Source organism: Choloepus didactylus, chromosome 23 (assembly GCF_015220235.1).
Source record: "Choloepus didactylus isolate mChoDid1 chromosome 23, mChoDid1.pri, whole genome shotgun sequence".
Lineage (NCBI taxonomy): Eukaryota > Metazoa > Chordata > Mammalia > Pilosa > Megalonychidae > Choloepus > Choloepus didactylus.
In genome coordinates this window covers 29,061,239-29,086,635 of record NC_051329.1, presented here as the reverse complement: position 1 = coordinate 29,086,635, position 25,397 = coordinate 29,061,239, and the positions used below count along the sequence as shown (strand labels likewise).

General features: G+C 51.4%; 2 protein-coding genes and 1 pseudogene across 4 annotated transcripts in view; 1 reads left to right on the top strand and 2 right to left on the bottom strand.

Moving 5' to 3' along the window:
- The window catches only part of DRG1 (developmentally regulated GTP binding protein 1), a 172,840-nt gene that overhangs the window by 60,817 nt on the left and 86,626 nt on the right, over nucleotides 1-25,397 (bottom strand). For 2 of the 3 annotated variants that reach the window (XM_037817169.1, XM_037817170.1), the window contains one exon: nucleotides 14,795-14,904. The gene's annotated coding sequence lies outside the window, so the exon portion shown is untranslated. Of the gene's footprint in view, nucleotides 1-14,794; nucleotides 14,920-25,397 lie in introns of those variants that run through there. The other variant, XM_037817171.1, reaches the window with a different exon arrangement.
- Nucleotides 4,955-6,009, bottom strand: LOC119519487 (annotated as a pseudogene).
- Nucleotides 7,086-25,265, top strand: PATZ1 (POZ/BTB and AT hook containing zinc finger 1). Its single transcript, XM_037817155.1, is given in 6 exon segments — nucleotides 7,086-8,140; nucleotides 8,142-8,557; nucleotides 9,937-10,000; nucleotides 16,038-16,209; nucleotides 22,148-22,285; nucleotides 23,745-25,265. Coding segments are annotated over 6 exon segments (2,064 nt in total). The 5' UTR covers nucleotides 7,086-7,285; the 3' UTR covers nucleotides 24,164-25,265.

Sequence of the window (25,397 nt, the reverse complement as noted above, 5' to 3'; positions counted from 1 at the left end):
TTTGTTTGTTTAATTGAGGTAAAATTCACATAATATAAAATGTACTACTTTAACATTTTAAAGTGTACAAATCAGTGGCATTTGGTACATTCATAATGTTGTACAATGGAGTATTCTTTTTAAAAATTAATTTATTTTGAAAAATTTCAAATTCACAAAATGCTTAAAAAGCAGTAAAATGAACATCCTAATTCTTGGGATGCTTATTTTTTAATTGATCCTTAAAGGCTCTTTCTATAGTAATGATATTCACCCTTATATTCTTTTTAAATTTTAGTGTGTGTGTGTGTGTGTGTGTACATTTTATTTGAAACAAAATTTTCCATTTTAACTATCTTTAAGTGTACAAGTCAGTAATACTAACTACGTTCACAATGTTGGGCTACCATCAGCACCATCCATTACCAAAACATTTTCATCACCACCAAACAGAAACTCTGTATCCATTAAGCAATAATTCCTCATTCACCCCTTCCCCTGCCTATGGTAACCTCTAATCTGCTTTCTGTCTCCATGAATTTGCTTATTCTAGATAGTTCATGTAAGGAGAATCATACATTTGTCCTTTTGTGTCTGACTTATTTCACTCAACATAATGTCTACCAGATTCATCCAAGTCATAGTATTTATCTGAGCTTCATTCCTTTTTATGGCTGAATGATATTCCATTGTGTGTGTGTGTATATGTGTGTGTGTATATATACATACACATATACATATATATCACATTCTGTTTATTCATTCATCTGTCAATGGACACTCAGATTGTTTCCAACTTTTGGCTATCGTGAATAATGCTGCTATGGAACACTTGTATACAAGCATCTGTTCAAGTCCTTGTTTCAACTCCTTTGGGTATATATCTACAAGTAGCATTACCAGGTCATACAGTATTCTATGTTCAACTTTTTGAGGAAATGCCAATCTGTTTTCCACAGAGGCTGCACCAACGTATAAGGATTCCAATTTCTCTGCATCCTCCTATCCTCCCTAACACTTGTTATTTTCCGTTTTTTGAATGGTAGACATTCTCATGGGCATGAAGCGGTATCTCATTATGGTTTCGATTTGCATTTTCCTAATGGCTAATGATATTGAGCATCTTTTCACATGCTTTTGGCCACTTGTACATCATTCTTTGGTGAATGTTTAGGATATTCAACTTTTCTCTCTGATATATAGCCAGTTTTCCCCAGTTGGCCATTTGCCTTTCATTCATGTTTCTGTTTACATACATACATACATACATATATACATACATACATATGCAATTGTTTTATATTTTCTATACTCACTACTCTGGACTCTATGAAGATTTTCTTTTTTGTTCCTGATTAACTGAAAAAGAGTTACAGTCCCACTGGTGACATGGGAGCAGGAAGCATGGCCAGTGATAAACCATAGCCACAGAGCCCTGTCCAGCCTCAAAGAACACTACACAGAAGGGCTGAGATAACTCGAGTGGGGGCAGGAGGCAGGAACTCCTGAGCCTGTGCCTTCTGCAGGATCCCCACTGGAGATCAAGGAGTTGGGCCTCCAGGACAGGCTGATGATTTGCACATTTTTCCCAGCCACAAAGGAAACCCATTTGCCAAGAAGGAAAAGAGACCTAAGGTTCAGCTGAATGAGGCTGGTTGTTCAATTCAGGGAGGCCTGAGTGCAATTTGGCCTTCACCAATGCAGGCTCAGACAAAAGACCCAGCTTCTCAGTTACTGCACCTGGAAAATGGGGCAATGACCCAGCCCTTAGAGGAAGGCTGTGAAGACTAAATAAACTGCTGGCACAGTTCACCCAAACTCCATGGTCAGCAAGAGGCAGAGCCAGAACCCAAACTTGTGTCTGAGCTCTGTCCCTGCACCTAGAGGCACCACAAATGGTCTTGTTACTGTTGTTTTTAGGGGGCCACCTGCAGCCCAGCATTGAAGAGAGTCAGCCAAGGAAATGGGTTGGCTTCACGTTCCTTCTAAGAAAGCCTGATAAAGGCAAGTGGGGTTGATTTTTGTTCTCTGGCAGAAACTAGGATGCCTTACTTCAGGGATCCCTCCCCTCCTCACCCTTTGGGTTCTTGGATCATGGTCAATCAACCAATCAAAGCCTGGCAGCCTGTTTTAGTGGGGAAAACCCCAGACTGAGTTCCAGGCATGGCTCTGCTCTTTGCCTGCTGTGGGCTATCTCTTTCCCTTCCTGGCCCCCAGTTTCCTCATCTGTAAAATGAGGATCATGAGAAAAGCTACCTCATAGGATTGCTGTGAGGATTACAGGGAAGTAAACCAAAGAACACTCCCAATACTGTGGCTGGTACACAGTTGGTATGCAACAAATGCCCACTATTATCTTCAATACCCTGGCCCTGCCCTTGGGGAGCTTTGAAATGGGTTGGGAAAGAAATAACATTTTTATGAGACAAGAACATAGAACAGTACATAAAATCAAACCCCATTCGCATTTTAAAAAAATTATACACACGTAGAGATCAGAAGGAAATGCTGGCAGCACTTAACTCTTGGTGGTGGACTATGGGGGATCTTTATTTTATTTGTTTTCTTTGTGCTTTCATGTATTTTCAATATTTTCTGCAATGTATGTGTCACTTTTCCAATCAGGAAAAAAAAAAAAAAAAGTCGTGCTGCAAGAGCTGAGAGGAGCTATCACTAGCACCAGGATCTGGGCTGATGGAGAGGATACCCTGAAGGAAGTGGGATTTCAGCTTGGCCTGGAAAGATGGAAGAATGTGAAGAACTAGGGAGAAACTAGAAGCCTTTTCTGTTTCCTTGTTTTTTGTCTTTCTCCTCTTAGAGGAGCTGTGAACTCCATGAGGGCAGGGGCCATGGTCTAGCTTGTTTACAGCTGCATGCCTAACATCCCCCCCCAAAAAAAAGAATAAGAAAAAAGAAAAAAAAAGGCCTGGTGCTTAGTAGGTGCTCAAAAAATACCAATCTACTGAATGAATGAATGAATGACCTTCACAGCTCCATTTAGTCAGGGAAACTGAGGTGTTCCCAGTCCGTTGTCCAGCTGGTGAGCTGCCAAAACCGAGGTGCCTGGTTTCCATGGCAACAGAAGAGGGCCCGCCAGGCCATCAGCAGGAGGCAGACACAGGGATTGTGAGTGCTGTATCTTTTCCAGGTATGGTCCGGAAATCAGGAACACAGCTGGGGGCATGTTCAGGGAAAAGAAGGAGCTTCATAAATATGGTTAACTTGGTTGTTCACAGGACTGGTTTGTCAAATTGTTCCACGAATGCTCAGGCCGGTAGCTGGGGTCTTTGAAAGGGGGTGGGAGGGGCTAAATGGGTGGAAAGCCAGGGAATGAGCAAATTTGGTTCTAGCCAAGACCCTGCTTTGTTACTGTGGACAACTTTGTTAACCTCTCTGGGCCTCCACATGCTCATCCACAAAATAGGTTTGGCCAGCTCTGAAATTACTTATAAAAACACATATGCAGTGTGAATATAAAATAATGCATCCACTGTGGAAAATATTTTTGTGATTCCTCCAAAAGTTAAACGGAATTAGCATATGAACCAGCAATTCAACTCCTAGGTATATACCCAAAAGAACTGAAAAGAGCTACTCAACAAACACTTGTACACAAATGTTCGTAGCAGCACTATCCACAGTAGACAAAATATGAAAACAACCCAAACATCCATCAACGGCTGAATGAATAAACAAAGTGTGGTACAATGGAATACTATTCACCCATAAAACAGAATGAAGTACTGATATATGCTGCAGTGTGGATGAATCTCTAAAATACTAAGATAAGTAAAGGAAGCCAGATTCAAAAGATCACATATTGTATGGTTCCAATTATATGAAACATGCAGCCCAGGTGAATCCACAGAGACATAGAGCAGATTGGTGGTTGCCAGGGGCTGGAGAGAAGCGGAATGGGGAGCGACTGCTTAATGGGTATAAGGCTTTCTTGTGGGGTGATAAAATTCTTTTATAACTTGATAGAGGTGGTGGTTATACAACACTGTGAATATTCTGAATGCTACTGAATTAAACACTTTAAAATAGTTAATTTCATGCTATGTCAGTCAATTGAAAAAAATTTTTTAAAAAAAATATACGTGTCCTGCAAGCATGCCTTGTAGCCTGAGTTCAGAACAGATTCCCAGGAGCCCAAGAGACTGTAAGCACGCCTGCAGTGTAAGGATGAAGTTGAGAGATAACCTCGGGCACTGCAAAATTATGCCTCTAACTAAGGTCAGCTGCAGATTTTCCTGACTACAGTCAGGATTAAGGTTTCTAGACCTGCCTCTAGCCACTTCCCCATGGCAAGATCTTGGGTCACTCACTCAGTCTCCCCAAGTCTCAATCTTACTATGTGCGTTTCCTCAGAGCACTGTGGATGACAATCCCAAAGAGCACCCTGGGAACCCATGTTCACAGGTGAACCCTCTGGAAGGAAGCCAGTCATGGAAGTGATGTTTCCTAAGCATGGCAGACTGAGAGCCTGTCTTGGATCATATGGAGCCATCGAGGGGCTTCAGAAGCCAGTGTTAAGCAAGGGACACAGTCAGGATAACAGGTTCCAGCCCTGGCTCCACTACTATCCGCGTGGCCGTGGGCAAGGAACTCACCTTTCTAAGCTTCCTCAGTGATAGAAGGCGAATATCTATAGCTACCTTGGAGAAAGCATATGTTTATACAGTGGGCACTCAATAATCAGGTCTCTTTCCATTTTCTTTGTGGAGGATCCCCACCCCCACCCCCACCCCCAGCACTCTGGAGCACAAAAATCGCTGGGACTCAGAATCTACTCAAGAAACCCGTGGCTCAGAGAGGTTAAGGCTCTAGCCGGAAGTAACAAAGTGAGTTTGGGATTGGAACACAAATCTCTTGACTCGCATTCCAGGAAACTTTCCTCAGACTCCGAAGGCTCATTCATTCTTTCCAACAGTCTCATTCATTCTTTCCAACAGTCGTTTGACACCTATATGGCCTAGGAAGGGCAGAAGCGTGTAAGTAAAGAGACCCAGCACAGAATTAGGCGGTGTGCACACCTGATGAGACAGGTGCCGCCCTCGCCGGGGTACAGGTTAGGAAACAGACTTAGTTCAACTGATGTTCAAGGGAATCAAATGACTGGTACCAGGACATACAACCACAGGGCGGCGATCTCGGATTCGAACTCGAGTTTCCCGGCGGCGCCAAGCCCGGAGGCCCCGGGCGCGAGTGGCTCGGCACGAGCGCGGCGCGCGGCGGTGGGGATCCCGAGCGGAGTTGGAAGCTGGGCCCGTTCATTTGCTTGCTAATACCCAGAATGCCTTTCCCCCCTGTACACCGCTTGTCCTAATGGAAGCGCTCAGTTTGGAACGATAGAAAGTTTGGAACGCACTTAGCTCCCTCTTTGCAACTGTGGGAACTTCCCGCCCGCACATTTGGTGCCTGCAGCCCCGGGCTCTGGGTCCGGCTGCCCGGCCGCGGTCGCCCGCGCTTTCCGGGCTGGTGAACCCAGGAGTCCAGCCCGCGCGCAGGAGCATCCCCAGACCCACTGGGGGACAAAGCGTTCAGGCCCGCCGGCGAGGCCCGTAACCCGAGAGCTTGCTTCTCGCGGGGCTGCGAGCGCTGGGGATGCTCCAGGCCTGGGGAGGCCGAGAGCGCTCTCCGGTCCCTATCGTGGTACCCCCACTTCTCTAGGAGTTGATGGGCGCGCGGGAATCCATGTTCTTGTCCATCGCCCTCGCCCCTATCTTGTCGCCTGAGCTGATGACTTTCCACTCCCGGGGGCACAAAGCTCGGTGTGCGGTGGTTGGGGGAGAGACTGGACGGTGGCCTCATCTCTCCAGATCTCCCCAGCAGGCAGCCCCTTCGGTTCGATCAGTGTGTGGGGCGCAGAAACTGTTCCGGAGGTTCGGCCTGCCCTGGCCAGGACCCCGGGCCCTCTTTGAAGGTGGGAGCCGGGAGCCGGTCGCGAGCGATTTCTGGGGATTCCGCTCTTCAGGGAAGGGTGCCTGACGCCCGCTTGGCCCGCGGGTGCGCATCGCACGCTGGGGCGCCAGGATTTGCTCCCCGGGCTTCCCACCCCCCCGCTTCGGCCGCTGGCCGCCACTCTCGGCGGGGAGGGGAGGGGCAGTGGGAGCTGGTTTGCTGGCTCGGCGCTTCGTTTGCATTGGCCCGGGGTGGGGTGGGGGGGCTGGGATTGCAGCCCCCGGCCCCGCGGGCGGGGTGGGGAGGCGGGGGCCGGACGGGGGCTCAATCTGCTCTAGCATTGGCGGAGCTGGGGAGTGGGGAGGGGGGGCAGGAAGCGGGGGGAGCTGAGCTGCGGGGGGGGATGTGCATAAATAGGGAAGGGGGGACGTGCATCCTCGGCTGGGTGAGGGGGGGGGGCGCTCGGCACAAAGAAAGTGGAAAGTTTGCAGCGCGAGGCAGCCCGGGCTAGGGATCCGGGCGCGCACGTGCAGGGCCGGGGGCGCCGGGGGCCCCCACGCCACACTAGCCGTTTTTTTTTTTTTCCTGCAAGCGAGAAGGGGGGGTGTTGTTGGTATCGCCCCCTCCTTCTCCTCCCCCCAGGGGTGAAAGTGCAAGAGGAAGTGCAGCCGCTGCCATCTTTCCTCCGCTCCGAACACACGGAGCCCGGGGCCGCAGCGCCGCTGCTCCGCCGCCGCCTTCGCCGGCCCGGGGAAGGGCCCACCCCGCCGCCGCCCGCCCGCTCCAGCCGTCGCCGCCGCCGCCACAGCCTGCCAGGCTTCCGAACCAGGCCTGCGCCGCCGCCCCCACGCGCGCCCCGCCGCCTTCGCCTTTTGTTTCCTCCGCTCCGGCGCCCCCGCCCCGGCTCGCGCTTTGCAGGGGACGCAGCGCGCGCCCCCAGCGGGCCCGCGAAAAGCCGCGGAACGCGCCCGCGCGCCCGCGCGGCAGACCCCTCCTTCTCCTCCTCGCGCGCGCGCGCGCCCCTCTTGGCTGCGCGCCGGCGCCGCCTGGCGGGCGGGAGGGGAGGTGGCAAGCGCATTTGCAGGAGGGGCGCACCTCTTCGCTCGCGTACCCCCCCGGAAGGTAGACGATAGGCAGGCGGGCGGGCGGGACGGGAAGAGAAAAAACGCGCGATCCAGCGGGGGTGGGGGCGGCTATGTGGGGAGTGGTTCATCCCGACGTCTAGACAGTCCGATCCGGTTAGGGGGCGTGTGCGCTACGCGCACCTGCGAGACCACAGAGCCTCCAGCCTGCACGTGTGGGGAGTGTAGACACGTCCGCTGCACCCCGTTTCTCGCTGCCTCGGGGAAAGAAGGGGGCGGGCAAGTGCCGCGGCCCGGCTAGTGGGGAGGGGGCGGCGGCCATGGAGCGGGTGAACGACGCTTCCTGCGGCCCGTCGGGCTGCTACACCTACCAGGTGAGCAGGCATAGCACGGAGATGCTGCATAACCTGAACCAGCAGCGCAAAAACGGCGGGCGCTTCTGTGACGTGCTCCTGCGGGTGGGCGACGAGAGCTTCCCAGCGCACCGCGCCGTGCTGGCCGCCTGCAGCGAGTACTTTGAGTCGGTATTCAGCGCCCAGTTGGGCGACGGTGGAGCTGCGGATGGGGGTCCCGCCGACGTGGGGGGCGCGGCGACGGCTCCGGGCAGCGGAGCCGGGGGCAGCAGAGAACTGGAGATGCATACCATCAGCTCCAAGGTGTTTGGGGACATACTAGACTTTGCCTACACATCCCGTATAGTAGTGCGCTTGGAAAGCTTCCCAGAGCTCATGACGGCCGCCAAGTTCCTGCTGATGAGGTCGGTTATCGAGATCTGCCAGGAAGTCATCAAACAGTCCAACGTGCAAATCCTGGTACCCCCTGCCCGGGCTGACATCATGCTTTTCCGCCCTCCTGGGACCTCGGACTTGGGCTTCCCTTTGGACATGACCAATGGGGCAGCCCTGGCAGCCAACAGCAATGGCATCGCAGGCAGCATGCAGCCTGAGGATGAGGCGGCCCGGGCGGCGGGTGCAGCGATTGCGAACCAAGCCTCCCTGCCAGTGTTACCTGGGGTGGATCGCTTGCCCATGGTGGCTGGACCCCTGTCCCCACAACTGCTGACTTCCCCATTCCCCAATGTGGCATCCAGTGCCCCTCCCCTGACTGGCAAGCGAGGCAGGGGCCGCCCAAGGAAGGCTAACCTGCTGGACTCAATGTTTGGGTCCCCTGGGGGCCCTGAGGGAGGCAGGCATCCTTCCATGTGGGCTTTGTGGGAAGGTGTTCACTGACGCCAACCGGCTCCGGCAGCATGAGGCCCAGCATGGTGTCACCAGCCTCCAGCTGGGCTACATCGACCTTCCTCCTCCAAGGCTGGGTGAGAATGGGCTACCCATCTCTGAGGACCCTGATGGCCCCCGGAAGAGGAGCCGGACCAGGAAGCAGGTGGCCTGTGAGATCTGTGGCAAGATCTTCCGTGACGTGTACCATCTCAACCGGCACAAGCTCTCTCACTCTGGGGAGAAGCCCTACTCCTGCCCCGTGTGCGGACTGCGGTTCAAGAGAAAAGACCGCATGTCCTACCATGTGCGGTCCCACGACGGGTCTGTGGGCAAGCCCTACATCTGCCAGAGCTGTGGGAAAGGCTTCTCCAGGTGAGGAAAGGTGCCCCCCCCTCTCCTTCCCCTTCCCAATTCATGGGGCATCTTGCCAAGGTCTAGGGGTGTGGACAGGTGGGGATGTCATGGGTAGGTCACTTGACCTCACAGGTCATGTCAGGGAGGGTGTTTTAAGGGTCCTGATTTTGAAATGATGCTGCCAAGAGCTCCTTGTTCTTCCCTCAGGGAAGTTCTCTAGGCGTGCCCCACTGTCTCTCCTCCTTGAGGCCCTTGGGAAGGGGCCAGATTCCTCAGGCCACAACCACTGGGCCTTGCCATTCTTCTCCCTGGGCTCCCTTTGTGTTTCCGGCACCAGGCATGGGGCCCTTTCTGGGGGCGGGAGGCTGGGCTCCTCCAGCGACTTTCGCCGCTTGAATGGCTGCTGAGGGAGGGACTGGAACATGTGCAAGCTGGGACTTTTACACTCCTGTGGCACCCAGCCTCCCACCACAGAGCATTGGTGATCCCAGATTGGTAGACTTCAGCCTTGCAGCTCATAGCCCCTGAGATCACAGGGCACAGAGCTTGGCACCTAAAGCCTCTTAACACCAAATCTCTAATCTGCTCTGGCGTGGCAGCTCCAGAGTCTCAGTGCACCCACAGCCTTTATGCTCTCAGGACATGAGGGGAAGGGGCATAGAATCCCTTTTTAGATTGACTTTCTAGTGAGCCTGGTGGGAAACTGAGGACTTCTGGGAGCAGAGGGTTGTTTTCTTTTTCTCTTAGAGAAAATTCAAAATAAAAGGCTGGTTTTAACTTGCCTGGATACTGAGGAGCTTGTGTGATGTGAAACTAGGGATGGAGAACTCCCTCAGAGGGGCCCCAACCAGGAACCAGTCTTACCGGTCAGGCAGTCCCTGCCCACCTGCTCAGGCGGGCATCTGGTTTACCAGTCCAGCTGGGGACTTAGAGCTCCATCTCTAGGCCTCTGGGGACTGAATTCCATCCTGGTGGCATTCATTGGCTGCTGAGGCGGGAGAGGGTGGGGGAGGGGAACTGAGTTTCTAAGGGACTTTAGTCTGGACAATGAATCACACACACCCCCTCCCGGAAAGGCTGCAGGTCTCATTCTAAAGCCGCCTCCTCTGGTCCCAGAAATGATTGAGTTTCTGGTGGGGGGAGGTCAGGGGAGTGGGTAGGCAAAGCCAGAGTAAATGCTCCCTTCCCTTCCCCCTCTAGAGAAAACCAGAAGGGAGAGGCCAGGGCCTACAGGAGCCAGGGCTGAGTGGTGACACGTCTTTGTCATGCTGGGGTGGAGGAGAGGGAGTCCTCTCCAGCAGCGCCTGTGGGGCGGGTGGGGGTAGTGTTCCAGCCAAGTTTGTGGCCTCATCTTTCAGGTCTTGTTTTAAAGACTGTTTTGGTTCTGTGTTTTCCAGGCCTGATCACTTGAACGGACATATCAAGCAGGTGCATACTTCTGAGCGGCCTCACAAGTGTCAGGTAGGGGCCAGGCCAGGGCAGAGATGGGCTGAAAGAGAATGCCACCGTTCTGGCAGCTGCGGCCATGAGCAAGCTGATGTGTGTGCCAGGGCCCGGCTGACTGACCACCGCTTTGCACACCTCTCTGTCCCTCCATCCTCCGTCTGCTCTTGTCCTTTGTTCTTCATTCCAGCCCCCACCTCCTTACCCCCACCCCCTGCTGATTGTTCCCTCCTTTGTCTTGGTTCCCACCCCATCTTCTGCTCTGTTGCTTGGCTTTCCTCTCCTGGTGTTTGCCGGCTCTTACAAGGTGGGCCACGTAGCACAAATGTCAACATGGGAGCACCGGCTCCCCACTGGTCATGATTCCTTGTTCCCAGCAATTCGCAGGGACCCACAGTGGGGAGAGAAGGGTCTTTAAAAGGCTCTTGGCAGTCGGGCCAGCCAGCAACTCTACACTGTTAGTGTCATCCACCTCCCTTGTCTGCCAGGCTTGCTTACCTGAGTTGGCACTCCCTCTGGGTTCCCTCAGCAAAGGGCATAAAAGGCAGTGGGGAGCGTGGGAGGTAAGGAGTGGGAGGTACTGTCTCTAAGCACTGGCCCCTATTTAACCCATCCTGGGCCACACGTACAACAGCTGGAGTTTCCGGAGGACTAGAGAGCAAAATGGGCTCCTCTCCTTGCAAGCTCTCTGAGTAGCAGAAGGCAGGGAAGGCTGGGCCAGATTCTCACCCATGGTTTGTCTGCTTTAACAATATCTGGGGGCCCTGCTGGTGCCCAGAAAATTGAGTTTCCTCAGTCCTGGCCACTGAGCATGTCCTGTGTGGATGGAAAACAGTGCCTTTACTCTTCTCCTTTGCTCTTTTCATTCTCCCTTGCCAAGTTCCCACCATCTGAGGGAGAGACAAGATGGGGTTGTGGGGAGCTCACTACAACCCCCTGTAGGGTAACCTGCTTCTCTTTGTCCTGTTGCTGGCAAGAGGGAAGGGTTCAGGGTGACCTGTAGGTAGGGGTGGATTTGCTGTAGGTAGGGCAGAGAGCCCCAGGGGCCAGGTATGGACAGGTCAGGCAGCTTCCTTCAGGAGAATAATAAGAGGACAGGATGACCCAGGGGTGGGCCAGCTAGGATTTGTCTTGGCCTTGCTGCCTTCTTTCTCTCTCTGATTCTCATCACAGAGCACATTCTGACCCTCCCAGGTAGTGTGCTGAGCAGCCCGGGCAGAGTAGGAGGAGCCCAGAGGGCAGTGGGGGTGTGCCCTGTGGCCTGGGAGGGTAACCTGCACTCTCTGCCCTTTTTCCAGGTGTGGGTTGGGAGCAGCAGCGGCCTGCCGCCCCTGGAACCTCTTCCTAGCGACCTGCCATCATGGGACTTTGCCCAGCCTGCTTTGTGGAGGTCGTCCCATTCGGTTCCTGACACCGCCTTTTCCCTTTCTCTAAAAAAAACCATTCCCAGCCCTTGAAAACCTGGGTCCAGCACACTCCAGCAATGCTCTCTTCTGCCCAGCCCCACCAGGATATCTGAGACAGGGCTGGACCGCCCCAGAGGGTGGCCGGGCCTTTGCCCAGTGGCCTGTAGGCTAGTCCGGGCCACCCTGAGAGTGTTTCTTATGGAGGGTACAGGAGTGGCAGTTGGCCTGAGACCACTGCTTTTGGGAAAGGGTGGTCCCTGCCTACCATGCCCAGCTCCTCCAGCTTCTCCAGACTTGTAGCCTTTCCCAGCTAAGGGCTTCCAGATGGGGGTAGCAAGGAGCTCCTTCCTGGGTCCCCACACAGCTTACAGGTTTCTTTCTGGGCTCTCTTGCCTCCACTCCCTCTCACCCTTTAACAGATGGTACCCCAGGGCATCTGTCCTTTCCTGGGTGATTTTAGAGGTTGGTGCTTTCCTGGGAGCTAAGCTACCGGCTTATCTGCTTCCCCTCCCCTGACATCACACCCACAAGAGACGGCTTCTAGAATAGGGCCTGGTCACCCCTCCCCCACCCCGGGAGTGAACCTAACTCCAGAGGAGACTGGTGCAACTCCAGCTGGGGTCAGCCTGTCTTCCCTCCCCACTCCAATGAGTCCAGCTTGTATTTCTGGCTAGTGATTTAGACTTTTCTGTTTTTGAGGTTTATTTTATTAGCAGGTCTGCTCAGGAACTAGACTAACCAGTAGCTTTATATTGGGCCACCCCAATATATGGCTTTGGGGGCAATAATGCAAATGTAGACCCCCTCAGATCCCACTAGTGTGCCCTTTAGACCCCGCAGGCTCTGCGGGGAGAACAGGAGTGATGATAAAAGTTTTCATTCTAACATTTGAGGCTTTGTGTGTTTTGTCCTTGGTCTGTGTCATAACACTGACGTCACTGTCCCTTAGTGTACGTATCTGCTCCTGCCCCTCCCTTCCACCACACTCTGACAGACCTGCTGGTCTCCAGCCCTAGCCAAGAACTCCCCTAACGACCCAGCAGGTGAAGACATGCTGGCTCTTGTGCTCTTGGGTGGCCAGCCAGGTGGTGCCTAGGCTTGGTTAAACACAAGTGGCATCTGTTTTGCATGGTGCAGTATTCTGAAAGCATCAGAGATGAAGAGATGGCTCTCTGGGAGTTGGTTCCTTGAGCCCCTGGCAGAACTGGGTACAGGCAGTACTTCTTGGCCTCTCCCACTGCTGCATGGACATCAGCGTAGGGGAACAAAAGGGGCCCATTACACAACCTGGTGCCAGAGCTTGAGTGAAAAGGCCATCCAAATATAAGGACAGCAAGCCTCGGGCATGGCAGTGACATACAAGTCTTTTCTCGCGGTTTAACCTGAGCTGCCTCAACTGGCTTAGGGGCCCTCCCGTTTATCCTGGGCACTGCTGGGTTTCTCAGTGGGCTGGGATGTTCCCCCACGTAGAGTCTGAGAGGCTGGAGCAGCTCAAAACTCTCCCACTGCTTCCAGTGGCCTCACTTGTCTGGTTGGTTGTGGTAGTTGAGGCTGGAGAGAGACCCCACTAGGGAAGGAATGAGTGGCGGTTGGGAATGAGGGAGCTGGCACCCTTACAATGATGACCAGCAAGGCCCATGGAGCTAGCCCTGCAAGCACTGCCTCTTAGATTTTTTTCAGAGCTGTCGGGGAAAGGCTGCCCAAGACACCCCCTGAGACTGCCAGGCTTCAAATGCCACCAAGGGTGGTTGTGCACTAGTGGCCCTGGTAAGTGTCTGGGCCCCATTCCTGAGCTGCTCAACCCTGAAGGAAATGGAGAAACTGGCAGGGGAGAGGAGGGAACATGGCTCGGTTGGGACCTGGCAGGTGTGCTTCCTTACGAGCACAGCTGTGTACGCACACGGCTGTGAGCAGGACAGCCCTTTGGAGCACTGTGGGTGATCACAGCCTCCAACCGCTGGCACACTCTCTCCCCATCAGGGTCCCTCTGTCTTCTCCCTGTCTCTAGGACAGGATGTGTTTTTCTCCTGAGTGGCACCAGCCTGGAGGTTCTGGGTGTCCCCTTCTTTGAGATCTGTTTCAGCTTTTCGTCCTTCTCTCCTGGGTCGAGTGACCAGGCCCTTTCATGACTTGTATTGTCTGAATTTCTGGCAGGCCTAGACATAGGCTTGTGTGCTTTTATAATTTCCCAGGGAAACTTGGACACTCCAGCACAGAGGGCCAATGTTGGCACAGAGATGCCGACGATCACTTCAGCTTGTCTATGTAACATGGAGAAAGTTTTTGTATTTGTTTTTTTTCTCTGCAGCAGATTTACATTCCTAATTATGTTTACTCAGGCTAAAGTTAGGTTTCATTCCTTATGAGAGGATCGATGAAGGAAGGGGGTGGGGGAATCCAGCCCAGTCTGAGATTTTAATTTTGCTTAGCTAATTCCCCAAATGGATAATCCACTTGTGGGTAACTGAGGTTTAGCTATCCATCATCTTTAGGTAGCAAAGCATGACAGGTAAAGCCTTTTGAGGGCAGATCCCCAAAGAAAGTTGGCCAGAGTAAACCAGGCATCTCTTTCGCATCCCTCTAGTGGCTTCCTCTCCCAGGGACTGCGGAAAAGGGAATCCTGAATGTGTGCTTTCAGCCCCGTTTTCTTACACCTGATCCATGTTTGGTGTTGGATGCACTCCCTCTGGTAGTTGGAGGAGGGGTCCTCAGGGCCTGACTGGTGAAGCAAGGTAAATCGACAGCATTAACAACAGCCCTTGCTGGTTCACAGGCTGATGGGCTGGGTGGAAGAGTCAGAATTGTTCCCCACTGTGGCCTTGGGTGGGGCCCCCCTGAGGCCATGAGACCAGGGGTCCCTGATGCTTTCTGAGTCACCTAAGTAGTAGAGTTTCCCTGCATGATTCCTGTCACCTCTCCCTATTGGGGCATCCTGGCTGCTGATGAAAGGCTCTCTCACCAGAAGCTACCTGTACTGTACCTGGAGATGACAAGAGCACAGGGAATAGTTTTACATTCCAGCTGTCTGATATTCATTCTCTCAGGGCCTCAGTCTGCCCATCTGTAGATTGGGGAAGATAATACCTAAGGATAGCCAGGAGGATTGATAGAGGAATGGCCTGGCAATGGTGATATTTTTTAGACTGCCTTTCTATAGTAGGTGAATCTGTGTGTTTTGGGAAAGTCACTTCATAAACTTAGCTTCCTCATTTGTAAAAAGAAGAAAATATATTAACTTATGATAAAGGTAGTATTTCATTAGTATAAATTGTCCTATTCAGATTTGTAACATTTACTTAAAAGTCAATCACCGAGAACAAGTCAGCACAGCATCGCATGTCTGTTCCTCACTTTGTACAGAAAGAAGAGAAACGATTGTACGTGATGACAGTGTTCAGACGCTTACCTTGAGAAGTCAGGATCTCAGGATACGCTTCCATTAAGCCGAGACTGCAGGAACAGCTCTATTCTAGCAAGTTAACAGGGTGACGGTTCTTCAGTGGGTTAAGATTCAGTCTGTAAAACACAAAGTGAAACGTTGCTTTCTCTCACAGTTTTTAAAAAGTACAAACATTCACATAGAGAAAAGAAACCTGAGTCACTAGAGCCCCCAAAACACCTCCACGGACCGAAGACAACTTGAAAGCCACTGGATTCAGCTCTTCCTGTGATCTCAAGGCTAGGGTGCCCTTGCAAGCCCCAGCTGAGGAAAGGAGGTTGGGGAAAGATCAGTGAGTGATACTTAGTAAGGACCTGGTGCTGCCCTCCCAGGGTGCTGGTCCTGTCCTTTAGATCCTGAATCATCCGGCCCTGTGGCCTGGCTGTGAATTGGTGGTCACACCTCAGCTTTCTGTGGCCATCCTTTCTGGAAGGGTGATAGCACTGCCTGCCTCAGACAGCTGCTGGAAGGATGGAGTGCCTAAGTGCCTCCAAAATGGCACCTGCCTAGCACAGAATAAGGGCTCAATTGATACAAGTTGGTATCATCATCCTTACTTATTGCGGTGTTTCCTAAACTTAACATTTCACAAATGTTCCTGGAGTCTCTGGCACTCGTTCTCTCTGCTAATTCTCACATTGGCAGAATTGACATGTATCATTTTATGGGTTTCTTTTTCAGTACCAACCCCTGAGAGTATCATGAAGAGTAATCTCTGAGCTTTGTCTTGCCTTTCCTCTCCATTTCCCTGTGGCCAATACTAACATCACTTTTGAATAAAGTAAAGAAATTGAATTCTTTGGATTCTTTTTGTAAAGCGAGTAGGGGGATCCCAGGGATAGGGAACAGGGAGTCTGGTCAGTTTATATATCAGTAATTCTCATCCATCGATTCACGTATAGCCAATGCACCTGAAGTTGATTCTTAGTTTAATAATGAAAAAATGCCTAGCTCATTTTATAGAGCTGTGGAGAACTTAGCTTGCCATGTTCTAGGCATGCTTGTGATACCCATTTGGAACTAGTAACTCCAACTCAGCTGTCTCGTGAGGAGGCATTATGGGAAATAAGAGCAAACATTTGCCTGGGCCAATCACTAAAGCTCTCTTTATGAAGGGAGTCATGGCCACGTGACTTCACGGTGTGCTTGGTGGGAAGTTAGGTGTAGAATGCTGGGTTTCACCTCATCCCATTTTCCTTTCTGCTTTCAGACCTGCAACGCGTCTTTTGCCACCCGAGACCGTCTTCGCTCCCACCTGGCCTGTCATGAAGACAAGGTACCCTGCCAGGTGTGTGGGAAGTACTTACGGGCAGCGTACATGGCAGACCACCTAAAGAAGCACAGCGAGGGGCCCAGCAACTTCTGCAGTATCTGTAACCGAGGTAATCTCCCTGCTATTTCCTCACTTCCAGATGATGGGCCTGAGCTTGTATGGGAGGCCCAGAGGTGCCTCAGATTCTGCTCTCTCTGCAAGGCTCTTCCTTACTACTGAACAATAAATGCCTTCCAACCACCAGCTTTTGGTCTGCCTTCAGCTCCCAGCTAGCTGTTTTCCAATCCTTCCTTCCCAAGAAGCCTGGGGTGCTTGGACTGGGAGACCCCAGGAGACCAGCTGGTGGGAACAGAAGAAGGAGAAAGTGTTGTTCCCAAGCTTGGACTCAAAAAATGCCTGCTGCTCAGGTGGCCCGATGGAGACATTTTTGTAGACACCACTGAACTGAACTACTGAGGACAGTGGGGGAGTCATTAGGTCCCAAGAGGTGGGATGAAAAGGGGTCCTGCTTGAGAGGTTTTGCTGGTTAATTCACTGATACATGAAATTCAGCAGCCAGGGAAGGAGATTGTATCTGGAGATGAAAAAGGGGCGGAAACTCTGTAGCAGTCAATAAAGAGCCCAAACTCGGGTAGTTTGTGTCCTTGATGAGAGAAGGAAGTGGAGAGTGCTCTGAGCAGGTCAGCATGCTTGAGGACAAGGTCTGCATGGCAGTGTCTGATTCAGTGGCAGTTGTTGTGTTGAGTGGGGTCAGGTCTGTCTCTGAGGTTCAGCCGGGTCTTGCTGACTGTTGGAAGGGCTGGAGGTTTGTGCTTTGCAAGCACAGTTAGTGGAAGAGGTGTGCGCCGTACCTGTCCTGAAGGAAGTCGAGACAGCTGTCTGTTGTGGGCCCAAGGATGCTTCTGCATGGTGTGCTTGCTTTGGCCGGGTGGGAGTGTTGCTGGGAAGTCCTCATCTCCTGGGACCCTTTCGTCCCCATGTTTCTGGAAGTCTGAGTTGTGGTTTAGTGGGTTGAGCACTGAACAGGAGTAAGGGCACCCAGGGTTTAGTCCCAGCCCCTCCACTACCACCTTACTATGTGGGCCTTGAACTCTCCTTTCTGCTTTCTAAGCCTCAGTTTCTTCATTTCTAAAGTGGGGTTAAGAGCAGCCCTGTTGCCCACCTTGTTGCCCACCTCACAGGGTTGTTGTGAGGATCCTGGGAGACGAGGTAGATGGAAATTCTTGAACCCAATGAGGAGCTGCACACTTGGGAGGCTCCATCCTTACACTCTGTAACAAAGGTATGAAAGATGTTCTGGTTGGGACCAGGCACAACACCCCGCAGTCCCTGTTGGAATCCTGGGTGCCTGTACTGTCTCCTTGTGCCCGGAGGTCCCTAGTAGTGTGCAACTGCTGAGTAGCTGGGTGTTCCTGGTGTCCTGAGAGCTAAACCCTCTCTGGGACTGCACACCTGGGGTTTGCCTTGAAGGCTTCTGGATGTCAGCAGTTACCTGCCTTTGTAACACCAGCAACCTGCTGTGAAAGTGAGGAGGTAGTAATAAAAGCTTCTGACATGTCAGCAGAGCCCATTTCTAATAAGAACTTCTTCTAGGTGGCAAGCCAGTGGGGTTCTGTGTGCAGAGAGAGTTATCAGGCTGTGGCTGACTGACTTGAATGTTTTCTAGGCCCCAGCCCTAGAAAAAGATGGTTTCCTGTCTTGTTTCATCCAAACCTGGTTTCCTGACAGTGCCCCCAAATAACTCTAAACCTGCTGCAGCATGCCATCAGCAGCCATTTGTCAAGTTTCCAGTGTTGAAATTTGTAGCTGAGAACTGGGGTCAGAGACCAGAGGCTGGGAACCAGTGAGAGAGAAGAAGGGTGCTGATGATAAAATTCAGAAAGCCAGTCCAGATTGCAGAACAAGGTGAGAACTGGATGGCAGGCACAACACCTGGCAAGCCCTGCCCAGGGAAAAAGAAGAGCTGAGAGCAGCAGGCAACAGCAGAGAAAGTTGACCAATGAGCAGACAGCTGACGTGGTAAAACCAACAACTATTGTATGTCAAGGTATTTTCCCCTAGGACTGGAAGAGAGGACTTGGCAAACAAGCATGGAATACAAGACTGGGGTAGGGTTCTAGAAGAGTAAAAGAGCCCATCTTTTCTCAGGAAAACCAAGACTAGATCTGGATCATAGGCTAAACATCTTTGGATCCCAGAGTCGGAGTGAGAAGCCCCATTCCTCCAAGAAGACAAGAGAGGGCTCTGGTTCAATCCACTCTAGGAAGGAAGTGAAAACAGATGTGTCTTTATCAGAAGAGAAGAGAAGTCTACTTCTGGACTCATTCCTTGGGCAGAAATAGGAAGAGACCAAAAAAGAAAAAAAAAAAAAAAAAAAGGAGGAAGGCAGTTTTTCTAAAGAGGATAAGGTTCTTTCTGGGCACCAAAAACATCAAGACATTGGAATCAGAATGCAGAGAGCTCTGTGTTATCCTTTGGCTCGCCCATCACCCAGACTACAAATTTAGGAGGAGTTACATGAATAAACACAAGTTCTGATCTTTACAATGGTGCAATCACAGGCTAAATGTCAGCCAGCTGATCAGAACAGATGAGGTTGGATCAGGTGAACTTCAGAGTGCTCTCTGAGGTCCTTCAATGCCAACAATTCTTAAACGAGCGACGCAGCTACCTATGGGTCTCCCTTTTTTTTCAGTCTTTGCCGCAAAAACAACTTCTGGCCATGAAGAATGGGAAAGGGAAGGTAGCCTGGCTGCCCTAAGCATTGCACTTGAGTCAGGTGCAAGTTTATGAGACAGATTACCTTGTCTTTGTCTCAGAGACATATTAAGACACGGTTTTGCAGAGGAAGATAATTTAGTATTATGGCTAGAAAAGCTGTTCCCTTATTTTCAAGTTAAGGAAATCAGTTGAGTTGTGCAATGTGAAGGAGAGAGGGACCTGGTAGATCACCATGATTTTCTACCTTTCTTATAAAAAAATTTTTAGCAGGGTCTTTGTATATATGCCTATATGCTGGTATGGGAAATAGGGGTAGCTCATTGGGAAATCTGCCTTTGACAGATGCTTGGATTCAAACATTGCTTAAGAAATAGGGGAAGCATTCTTCCCACTCAGAGTTAAACACATAAGTTGTCATCAATACCAAGCATGGATGCAGGGAACATCCTGCCATTCCCCTGGACTGAGCCGGCATGAATCTACTTTTTGTGTCCCTCCAGCACAGCTCAGTTGGATATGTCTTACCAGGGTTTGGACAAGGAGAAAGCAGTCTCTGACCTCTGCATGGACGTGGAAACTGCCAAAGGAAGATTTGCTTCTGGAGGGCAAATTGCAGCACACTAAGCTAGAAAATGCAACTAGCCTTTTGGTAAAATCAACTCCAGCTGGCCTTAGAGGGCTGGAGAGTCATTCCCTCCGAGAACTCTGTTCTAGGAGTCCATGGAGTTAGAGGGGTCTCTTTGTCTCTAGAGTGAGAGCGAGGGTGGTTTGTCAATTATTGCAGCAGCTTATACATGTGCTCAGCGTCTCCATCGCTCTGATGCCTGATCACGCTACCTCTTTGGCTCTTGGTTAATCAGTGGTGAATGGGTAGGTGAGTTTAGAATTCCAGCTAAATATCTTTGGCTTCAAAGATGTGTTCTGCTCAGAAGCTCAGCTTCTGTTTCATCCGAACACTTGGCTGCTGAGTTGTTCTGTGTTTGAATTCTGGGCTTTAAGTGGCAGCTGTGGATCCACTCCTACCGCCCCACCATGTGCTTTTGCTATAGATAGTACAATCTGCAGCTGGGGTAGAGTCAAGAGAACCGAGTCATGTATTTGTCAGACTGTGTTTCAGGAAAATGCAGCAAGTATTTATTAAGCATCTGCTATATTCTCCTGGTATAGCTCTCCCTAAGGAGTAAACATAGTAATTGCTATTGCCCCAACCCTGTCCCCTTTGACTTCAGTGGCCCTGTCCAGGCATACCATAGGGAAGGGTCCATACTACAAAACAAAGCAAAAAAAAATCCCTTCTAAAATAGTCTCATATTATCAGAAGTTTCTGATATGTTGTGCTGGTTATCAGAGGCCAGTGCCTCCTGGTTTAGCTTGCACCAACCCAAGAGACAGGGCTAAGAACCTCTTTCTCACTAGCCTTGCATCCTCATTGCTGACCTCAGCCTACCTCTACCTCTTCAGAATGTGAACACAGGACCCAGTGAATGACCCCTGGCAGGCCACCCAGATCCAGCACAGGACAAGTCGCTCTCCCAGGCAGGGCAGGAAACCAGCATCTGTTCCAGGCTGGTCTTTGAAGCAGCTGTGTTGGGAAAGGAATGGCCTCCATTTTCTTTCAGCACCGCCAACTGCTGCTGTCAGGGGAGTGTTTGTTAAATAAACTTCTGACAGGCCAGTGCCCCATCCACCAGCGGCTTCCATTCTAACACACCCATGTGGCAGAGAGATACATGAGTGTAAATGGGAATGCAAAAGCCCAAAGGATGTTTCTAGGGCCCAGGACCAAGCCATAGGAACCAGTAAAGATCTTCCCTGTGGTGAAGGGCAAAGTTCTGGTGGCACACAGTCCTAGGGTTGGCATCCAGGCTCTGCCATGTAGTATCTGTGTGTGTGACAGCAAGTTACTTAATCTCGCCAAGCCTATTGTTTCTTCATCTGTAAAACAGGTACAATAATAATTCCCAGCTCATAGGGTGGTTGTGGGAATTCTATGGAATAATGTATGTGTGGCACTGGGCCCTGGCACACCATCAGCACTCTCTAAAGGTGAACCTTTATTACAGTTCTGGTGGCATTCAAAAGGGCATGCCAATTTAGACTCTTTAAAGAAAAAAGTCCTGTGCAGGCATTATACAGTTCTTTCCAGGCTTTGACACTTTAGCAGTGGATCCCACTGATAGCTGGTGACTGTGTCATTTTAAAAAGAAATGAAAGTACCTGAGAATATGTCAACCAGATACGGAGTGGATCAAAGGGGCACCATCAGGACACTCGCTCCCCAAGTGGACCTCTTGCTAAAATGCTTCAGTTCCTGCTGGAAGGAACTTTCTGATCCTTGACCACAGTGGGGTTTGATGGCACAACTCCTTCCTGTGAAACCCAAGTCAGAATTCCTTTTTCCTGCCCTGATTCTGGATCCTCAATCTCGTGGCTGCTATAAAAATTGACCCAAGATCTCCTCTTCCCAGCCTGAGATAGCCCATGGCTCAAACTGATAAGAGGATCTCGGGAGGGCTGGAGTACCTCCTAGATGGCTGGGTGCCGGTGCCCCCCACCCCCCAATAAAGACAATAGAAATCATCCTTGTTTCTTTTTCCTTAAGAGAACCAGATGGATGCTCCAAACCTGAACCTAAAAGACTGCCATGGATAAGAGATGACCATGCCTCATTAACATAACTTCCTATTTTTGTTATTGTTCTTCTTCAAAGGGTCTAACAAGTTACTAAATCCACTTATTTTGGAGGTGAGGAAGTTAGCAACATGATCGAAAACTTCCTCACAGGTAGAAGGGGTCTCCTGGAGGTGTTTCTTTGGGATTTCATTTTGCCTCCACCCCAACTGAGACAGAGTCTGCTTTGCTGACCAGTTTACCTTCTACAAGTTTTAAGCAGGCGTTCTACCGGCTGGAGCCCCACATACTTTTCTGAGCACATTTCCAGCCATAGTCCTTGCAGCTGACCCAGGGCCATGGGACAACTACTTGAACCATCTGTAACCGAGGCACCAAGTAAGCCTAGAGGTGTTTGGCCTCTGGCCCTGGCAGGGGCAGGGTCTCAGGCCATTCTACCAGGTGGCCAGCCTGGGCCCTTCATATCAGCCTTGCACAGTGGGTTCTGCAGAGTAGCCAACTTGTGGACAGTGCCTCTATTCATCCCAACCATGCAGCACATGTACTGGCAGCTGTTTTTGAGCCAAGGAGGGGGCCCCTTCTATGTGCTGCTGACCTGGGAATGCTAGCCAGAGCGGCCAGAGGAGAGGCATGGGGGAAGCAGAGAGGTATCTCTGTGCTGGCCGCGGGATCTCATCTCCTTTTGTCTTGTTTAGGTTTCTCCTCTGCCTCCTACTTAAAGGTCCATGTTAAAACCCACCACGGTGTTCCCCTTCCCCAGGTCTCCAGGCACCAGGAGCCCATCCCGAATGGGGGAGCAGCGTTCCACTGCGCCAGGACCTATGGCAACAAAGGCAAGCGACCCCTTGCTCTGCACTTTGCTTCTCTGCGCAGACTGTGTTGTGGGGGCGCTGGACTGGGCGTGGGGAGGCGGGAAGGCTGCCGGGTGCTGGCCTCCTCAAGGAGGCTCAGAGATCTGAGTGGCAGTGGCCTCCAGGACAAAAGTCACAGTGGGTATCTCACTCTAGGGCAGTGAGTGAGGCTTTTAGGGCACTGCCGACATCCAGCCCCCGCCTCCTCTTTCCCAGCCCTCCTTCTTTGCTCTTGGCTGGCCCCCACCAGCCGGGCCCCTGCAGGGACGCCCCGGGCCCAGGGCAGGAGGAAGAGCCCTGCATGAGGAGTTGGTCTGTGCCTGACCATTGACTGTTGCCCTCTGAGGATGATGTGGATTTGTGGCTTGAAGCTTTTTCCTCTTTTGACCCTGTGGGCTGGGGGAGCCAAGGGCTGGCTTCCCCTGCGGTAGGAGTGGTTGGTTGCTGTGAGCGGCCTTTTCTGGAGGGCTTCTGTGTTTGTGAAATGCATGGGGATAAATAAGCTACCTTACTGTTTTCTGGCTCGAGTTGGTTTGCAGGGAGCTCTCAGGCCCCGCCTTCACTTGTTGTTTCAGGTTGTTCTGTGGTCTTTCAAGCTGTTGCTGCCTTGGGGATGAGGCCAGGGGCTCGGCAGTTGGTAGAGATGGCATGCTCCACGCTCCCATCACAGACTTCCCTTCCCGGCATGGTGCTCTGAACCCAGGCAGGAAGCTGCTCATTGGTAGAGAACTCCAGTGTGGGCTGGGCAAGGCTGAGCCTTGAGGGTTGTCTCGTGGCCCAGTCTTTCCTGAGCCCTGGGTGGGGGCACCCAGCCGACTGAGTTGGTCAGAGTTGCTTTTGACCTCTGTGCTTCAGCCTCTCAGCCCTGATGAGTTTTGGCAGAAGGAAGGCAGTGAGGGCAGACTTGTGTTTGCAGCAATAGGAAAAGGATTGGCTTCTGTCTCAGCCATCTGTGGGATAGTGGTGTGTCAGGTTGAGGTCCTCACAGCTCTGGTTCTGCCTTGATAGAGTGAGCTAGTCAGGTGCAGGAGGCAAGGCCACTTATATCCCCACTTAGTGTCATCAGAGCAGCCATTTACCACCAGGGGCACCCAAGAGAGTGCCAAGCACTTGGAGGTCTCTGAGTTTTCTGAGCAGAAGCAGTGGAGGTCCCTTCCCTGTGCCCCCTTCCTCAAAGCAGGCTGAGATGGCGATGACTGATACATATGCAGCTGCATGAAGAGTCCACAGTGAGGGAGGCTGGAGGCCCTAGGGCCCTGCTCTCACCCCCATAGGCACTCCAGGCTCCCAGAATGACCAGCCAAACCTCCGTGGGTTCTGCCAGGGCAGTGGCTGGCAATCAGCTGCCCTCCACAGGCCTGTGAGCTGGCTCCTCATGACATCTCCAGTAGGGGCATCTTCAAAGCCTGGCTTCATCCCGCCCGTTTTGTTTTTCTTGTAGAAGGCCAGAAATGCTCACATCAGGATCCGATTGAGAGCTCTGACTCCTACGGCGACCTCTCAGATGCCAGCGACCTGAAGACGCCGGAGAAGCAGAGTACCAACGGCTCCTTCTCCTGTGACATGGCGGTCCCCAAAAACAAAATGGAGTCCGACGGGGAGAAGAAGTACCCATGCCCTGAATGCGGCAGCTTCTTCCGCTCCAAGTCCTACTTGAACAAACACATCCAGAAGGTGCATGTCCGGGCTCTCGGGGGTCCCCTGGGGGACCTGGGCCCTGCCCTTGGCTCACCCTTCTCTCCCCAGCAGAACATGTCTCTCCTCGAGTCCTTTGGGTTTCAGATTGTTCAGTCGGCGTTTGCATCATCTTTAGTAGATCCTGAGGTTGACCAGCAGCCCATGGGGCCTGAGGGCAAATGAGGCAGATGCCATGTCCCCAGAGAAGTGGCTATTGGGGGACTGCTGAGAAATGCTGTGAATGCGAAGGGAAGTTATGTCTTTGGGTTCTGTAGCTGAGAGATTTTTATTCATTTTTAACTCCACCCAACCCCCAACCCTATCACTTGACTCCTGTCTTCACCACCCATTCTCCCAGTGGTCTTTAGAAATAGAGTCTCATCTGATGCTCTGCAGAAATAGCTGCAAGACCAAGAATGGGATGAGGGCAGAAAACACTACATAGGCCTCCAAGGCATCACCAGTCCTGATTTCTCTAATGGGTAGAAGCTGGAATTCCTGGTGCTGAATTCTTAGTGACCCCAATCCCAAACCCATACCCCATGGCAGTCTAGGACTCAGTGATTTCGGTCCCCTTCCACTTCTCCAGTCCCTCATTCCCCCTTTCCCATGTCCCTCAAAAGAAACCACAGTAGCGTTTTCACCCACTTACACAACTCCGATGCCCAACTGTTTTTAAGGAAACCAGAAACCTACAGCATCCCACGGACCATGGGGTGAGAATCCTCCAAGAGCCCCCATGAGCTTGACCCTTGGCCTGGAGGACCCCAGACCTTCCTGAGCCCTCTTTGAGGCTAGCAACTTGCTGCTAGGACAAGCTCAGCTACTGAGGACACCATCACCCCAAATTCCAGTTCTTATGTGATTTTAACCATTCAGTTTGCTGTTGGGTTTAATTCTCTAATTATTATTATTATTGTTATTATTTTTTAGGACCAGATGTAGTGAGTTGCTACTGAAAGCTATCCCAGGTGATACAGAGCTCTTTGTAAACCGCAGTCACACGTTAGGGTTAGTATGAAACTTTGTTTAGATGTATCATAATTAACTTGGCTAGTTGATTGTTTTAAGTCTATGGAAGAAATAGTTTTATGCAAAATTTTAAAAAATATCAGTCTGGTCAGAGAGGTGTAGGGGAATTCAATGCTGTTGGGAACTAGGACAGTGGACGAGTCAGCAGGTGGGGACACTGTGTACCTTGGTTGTGTCACACTTGAACAAGCCAAGGTTGACCTCATTTTGTGAAATGATCTGATCAGACTGTATTAAAAACGTTAGTACGTTACTCTACCCTTGAGTCCAGTTTTTCAGCGGAGTGGGTCTTAGGGTGGCCAGAGGATGGGCAGTCTCCACCCCTGCACCCAGGGTTGGAGGTGGGATCCCAGGAGACCTCTCTTCCCAAGTAGAGGACAAGCTT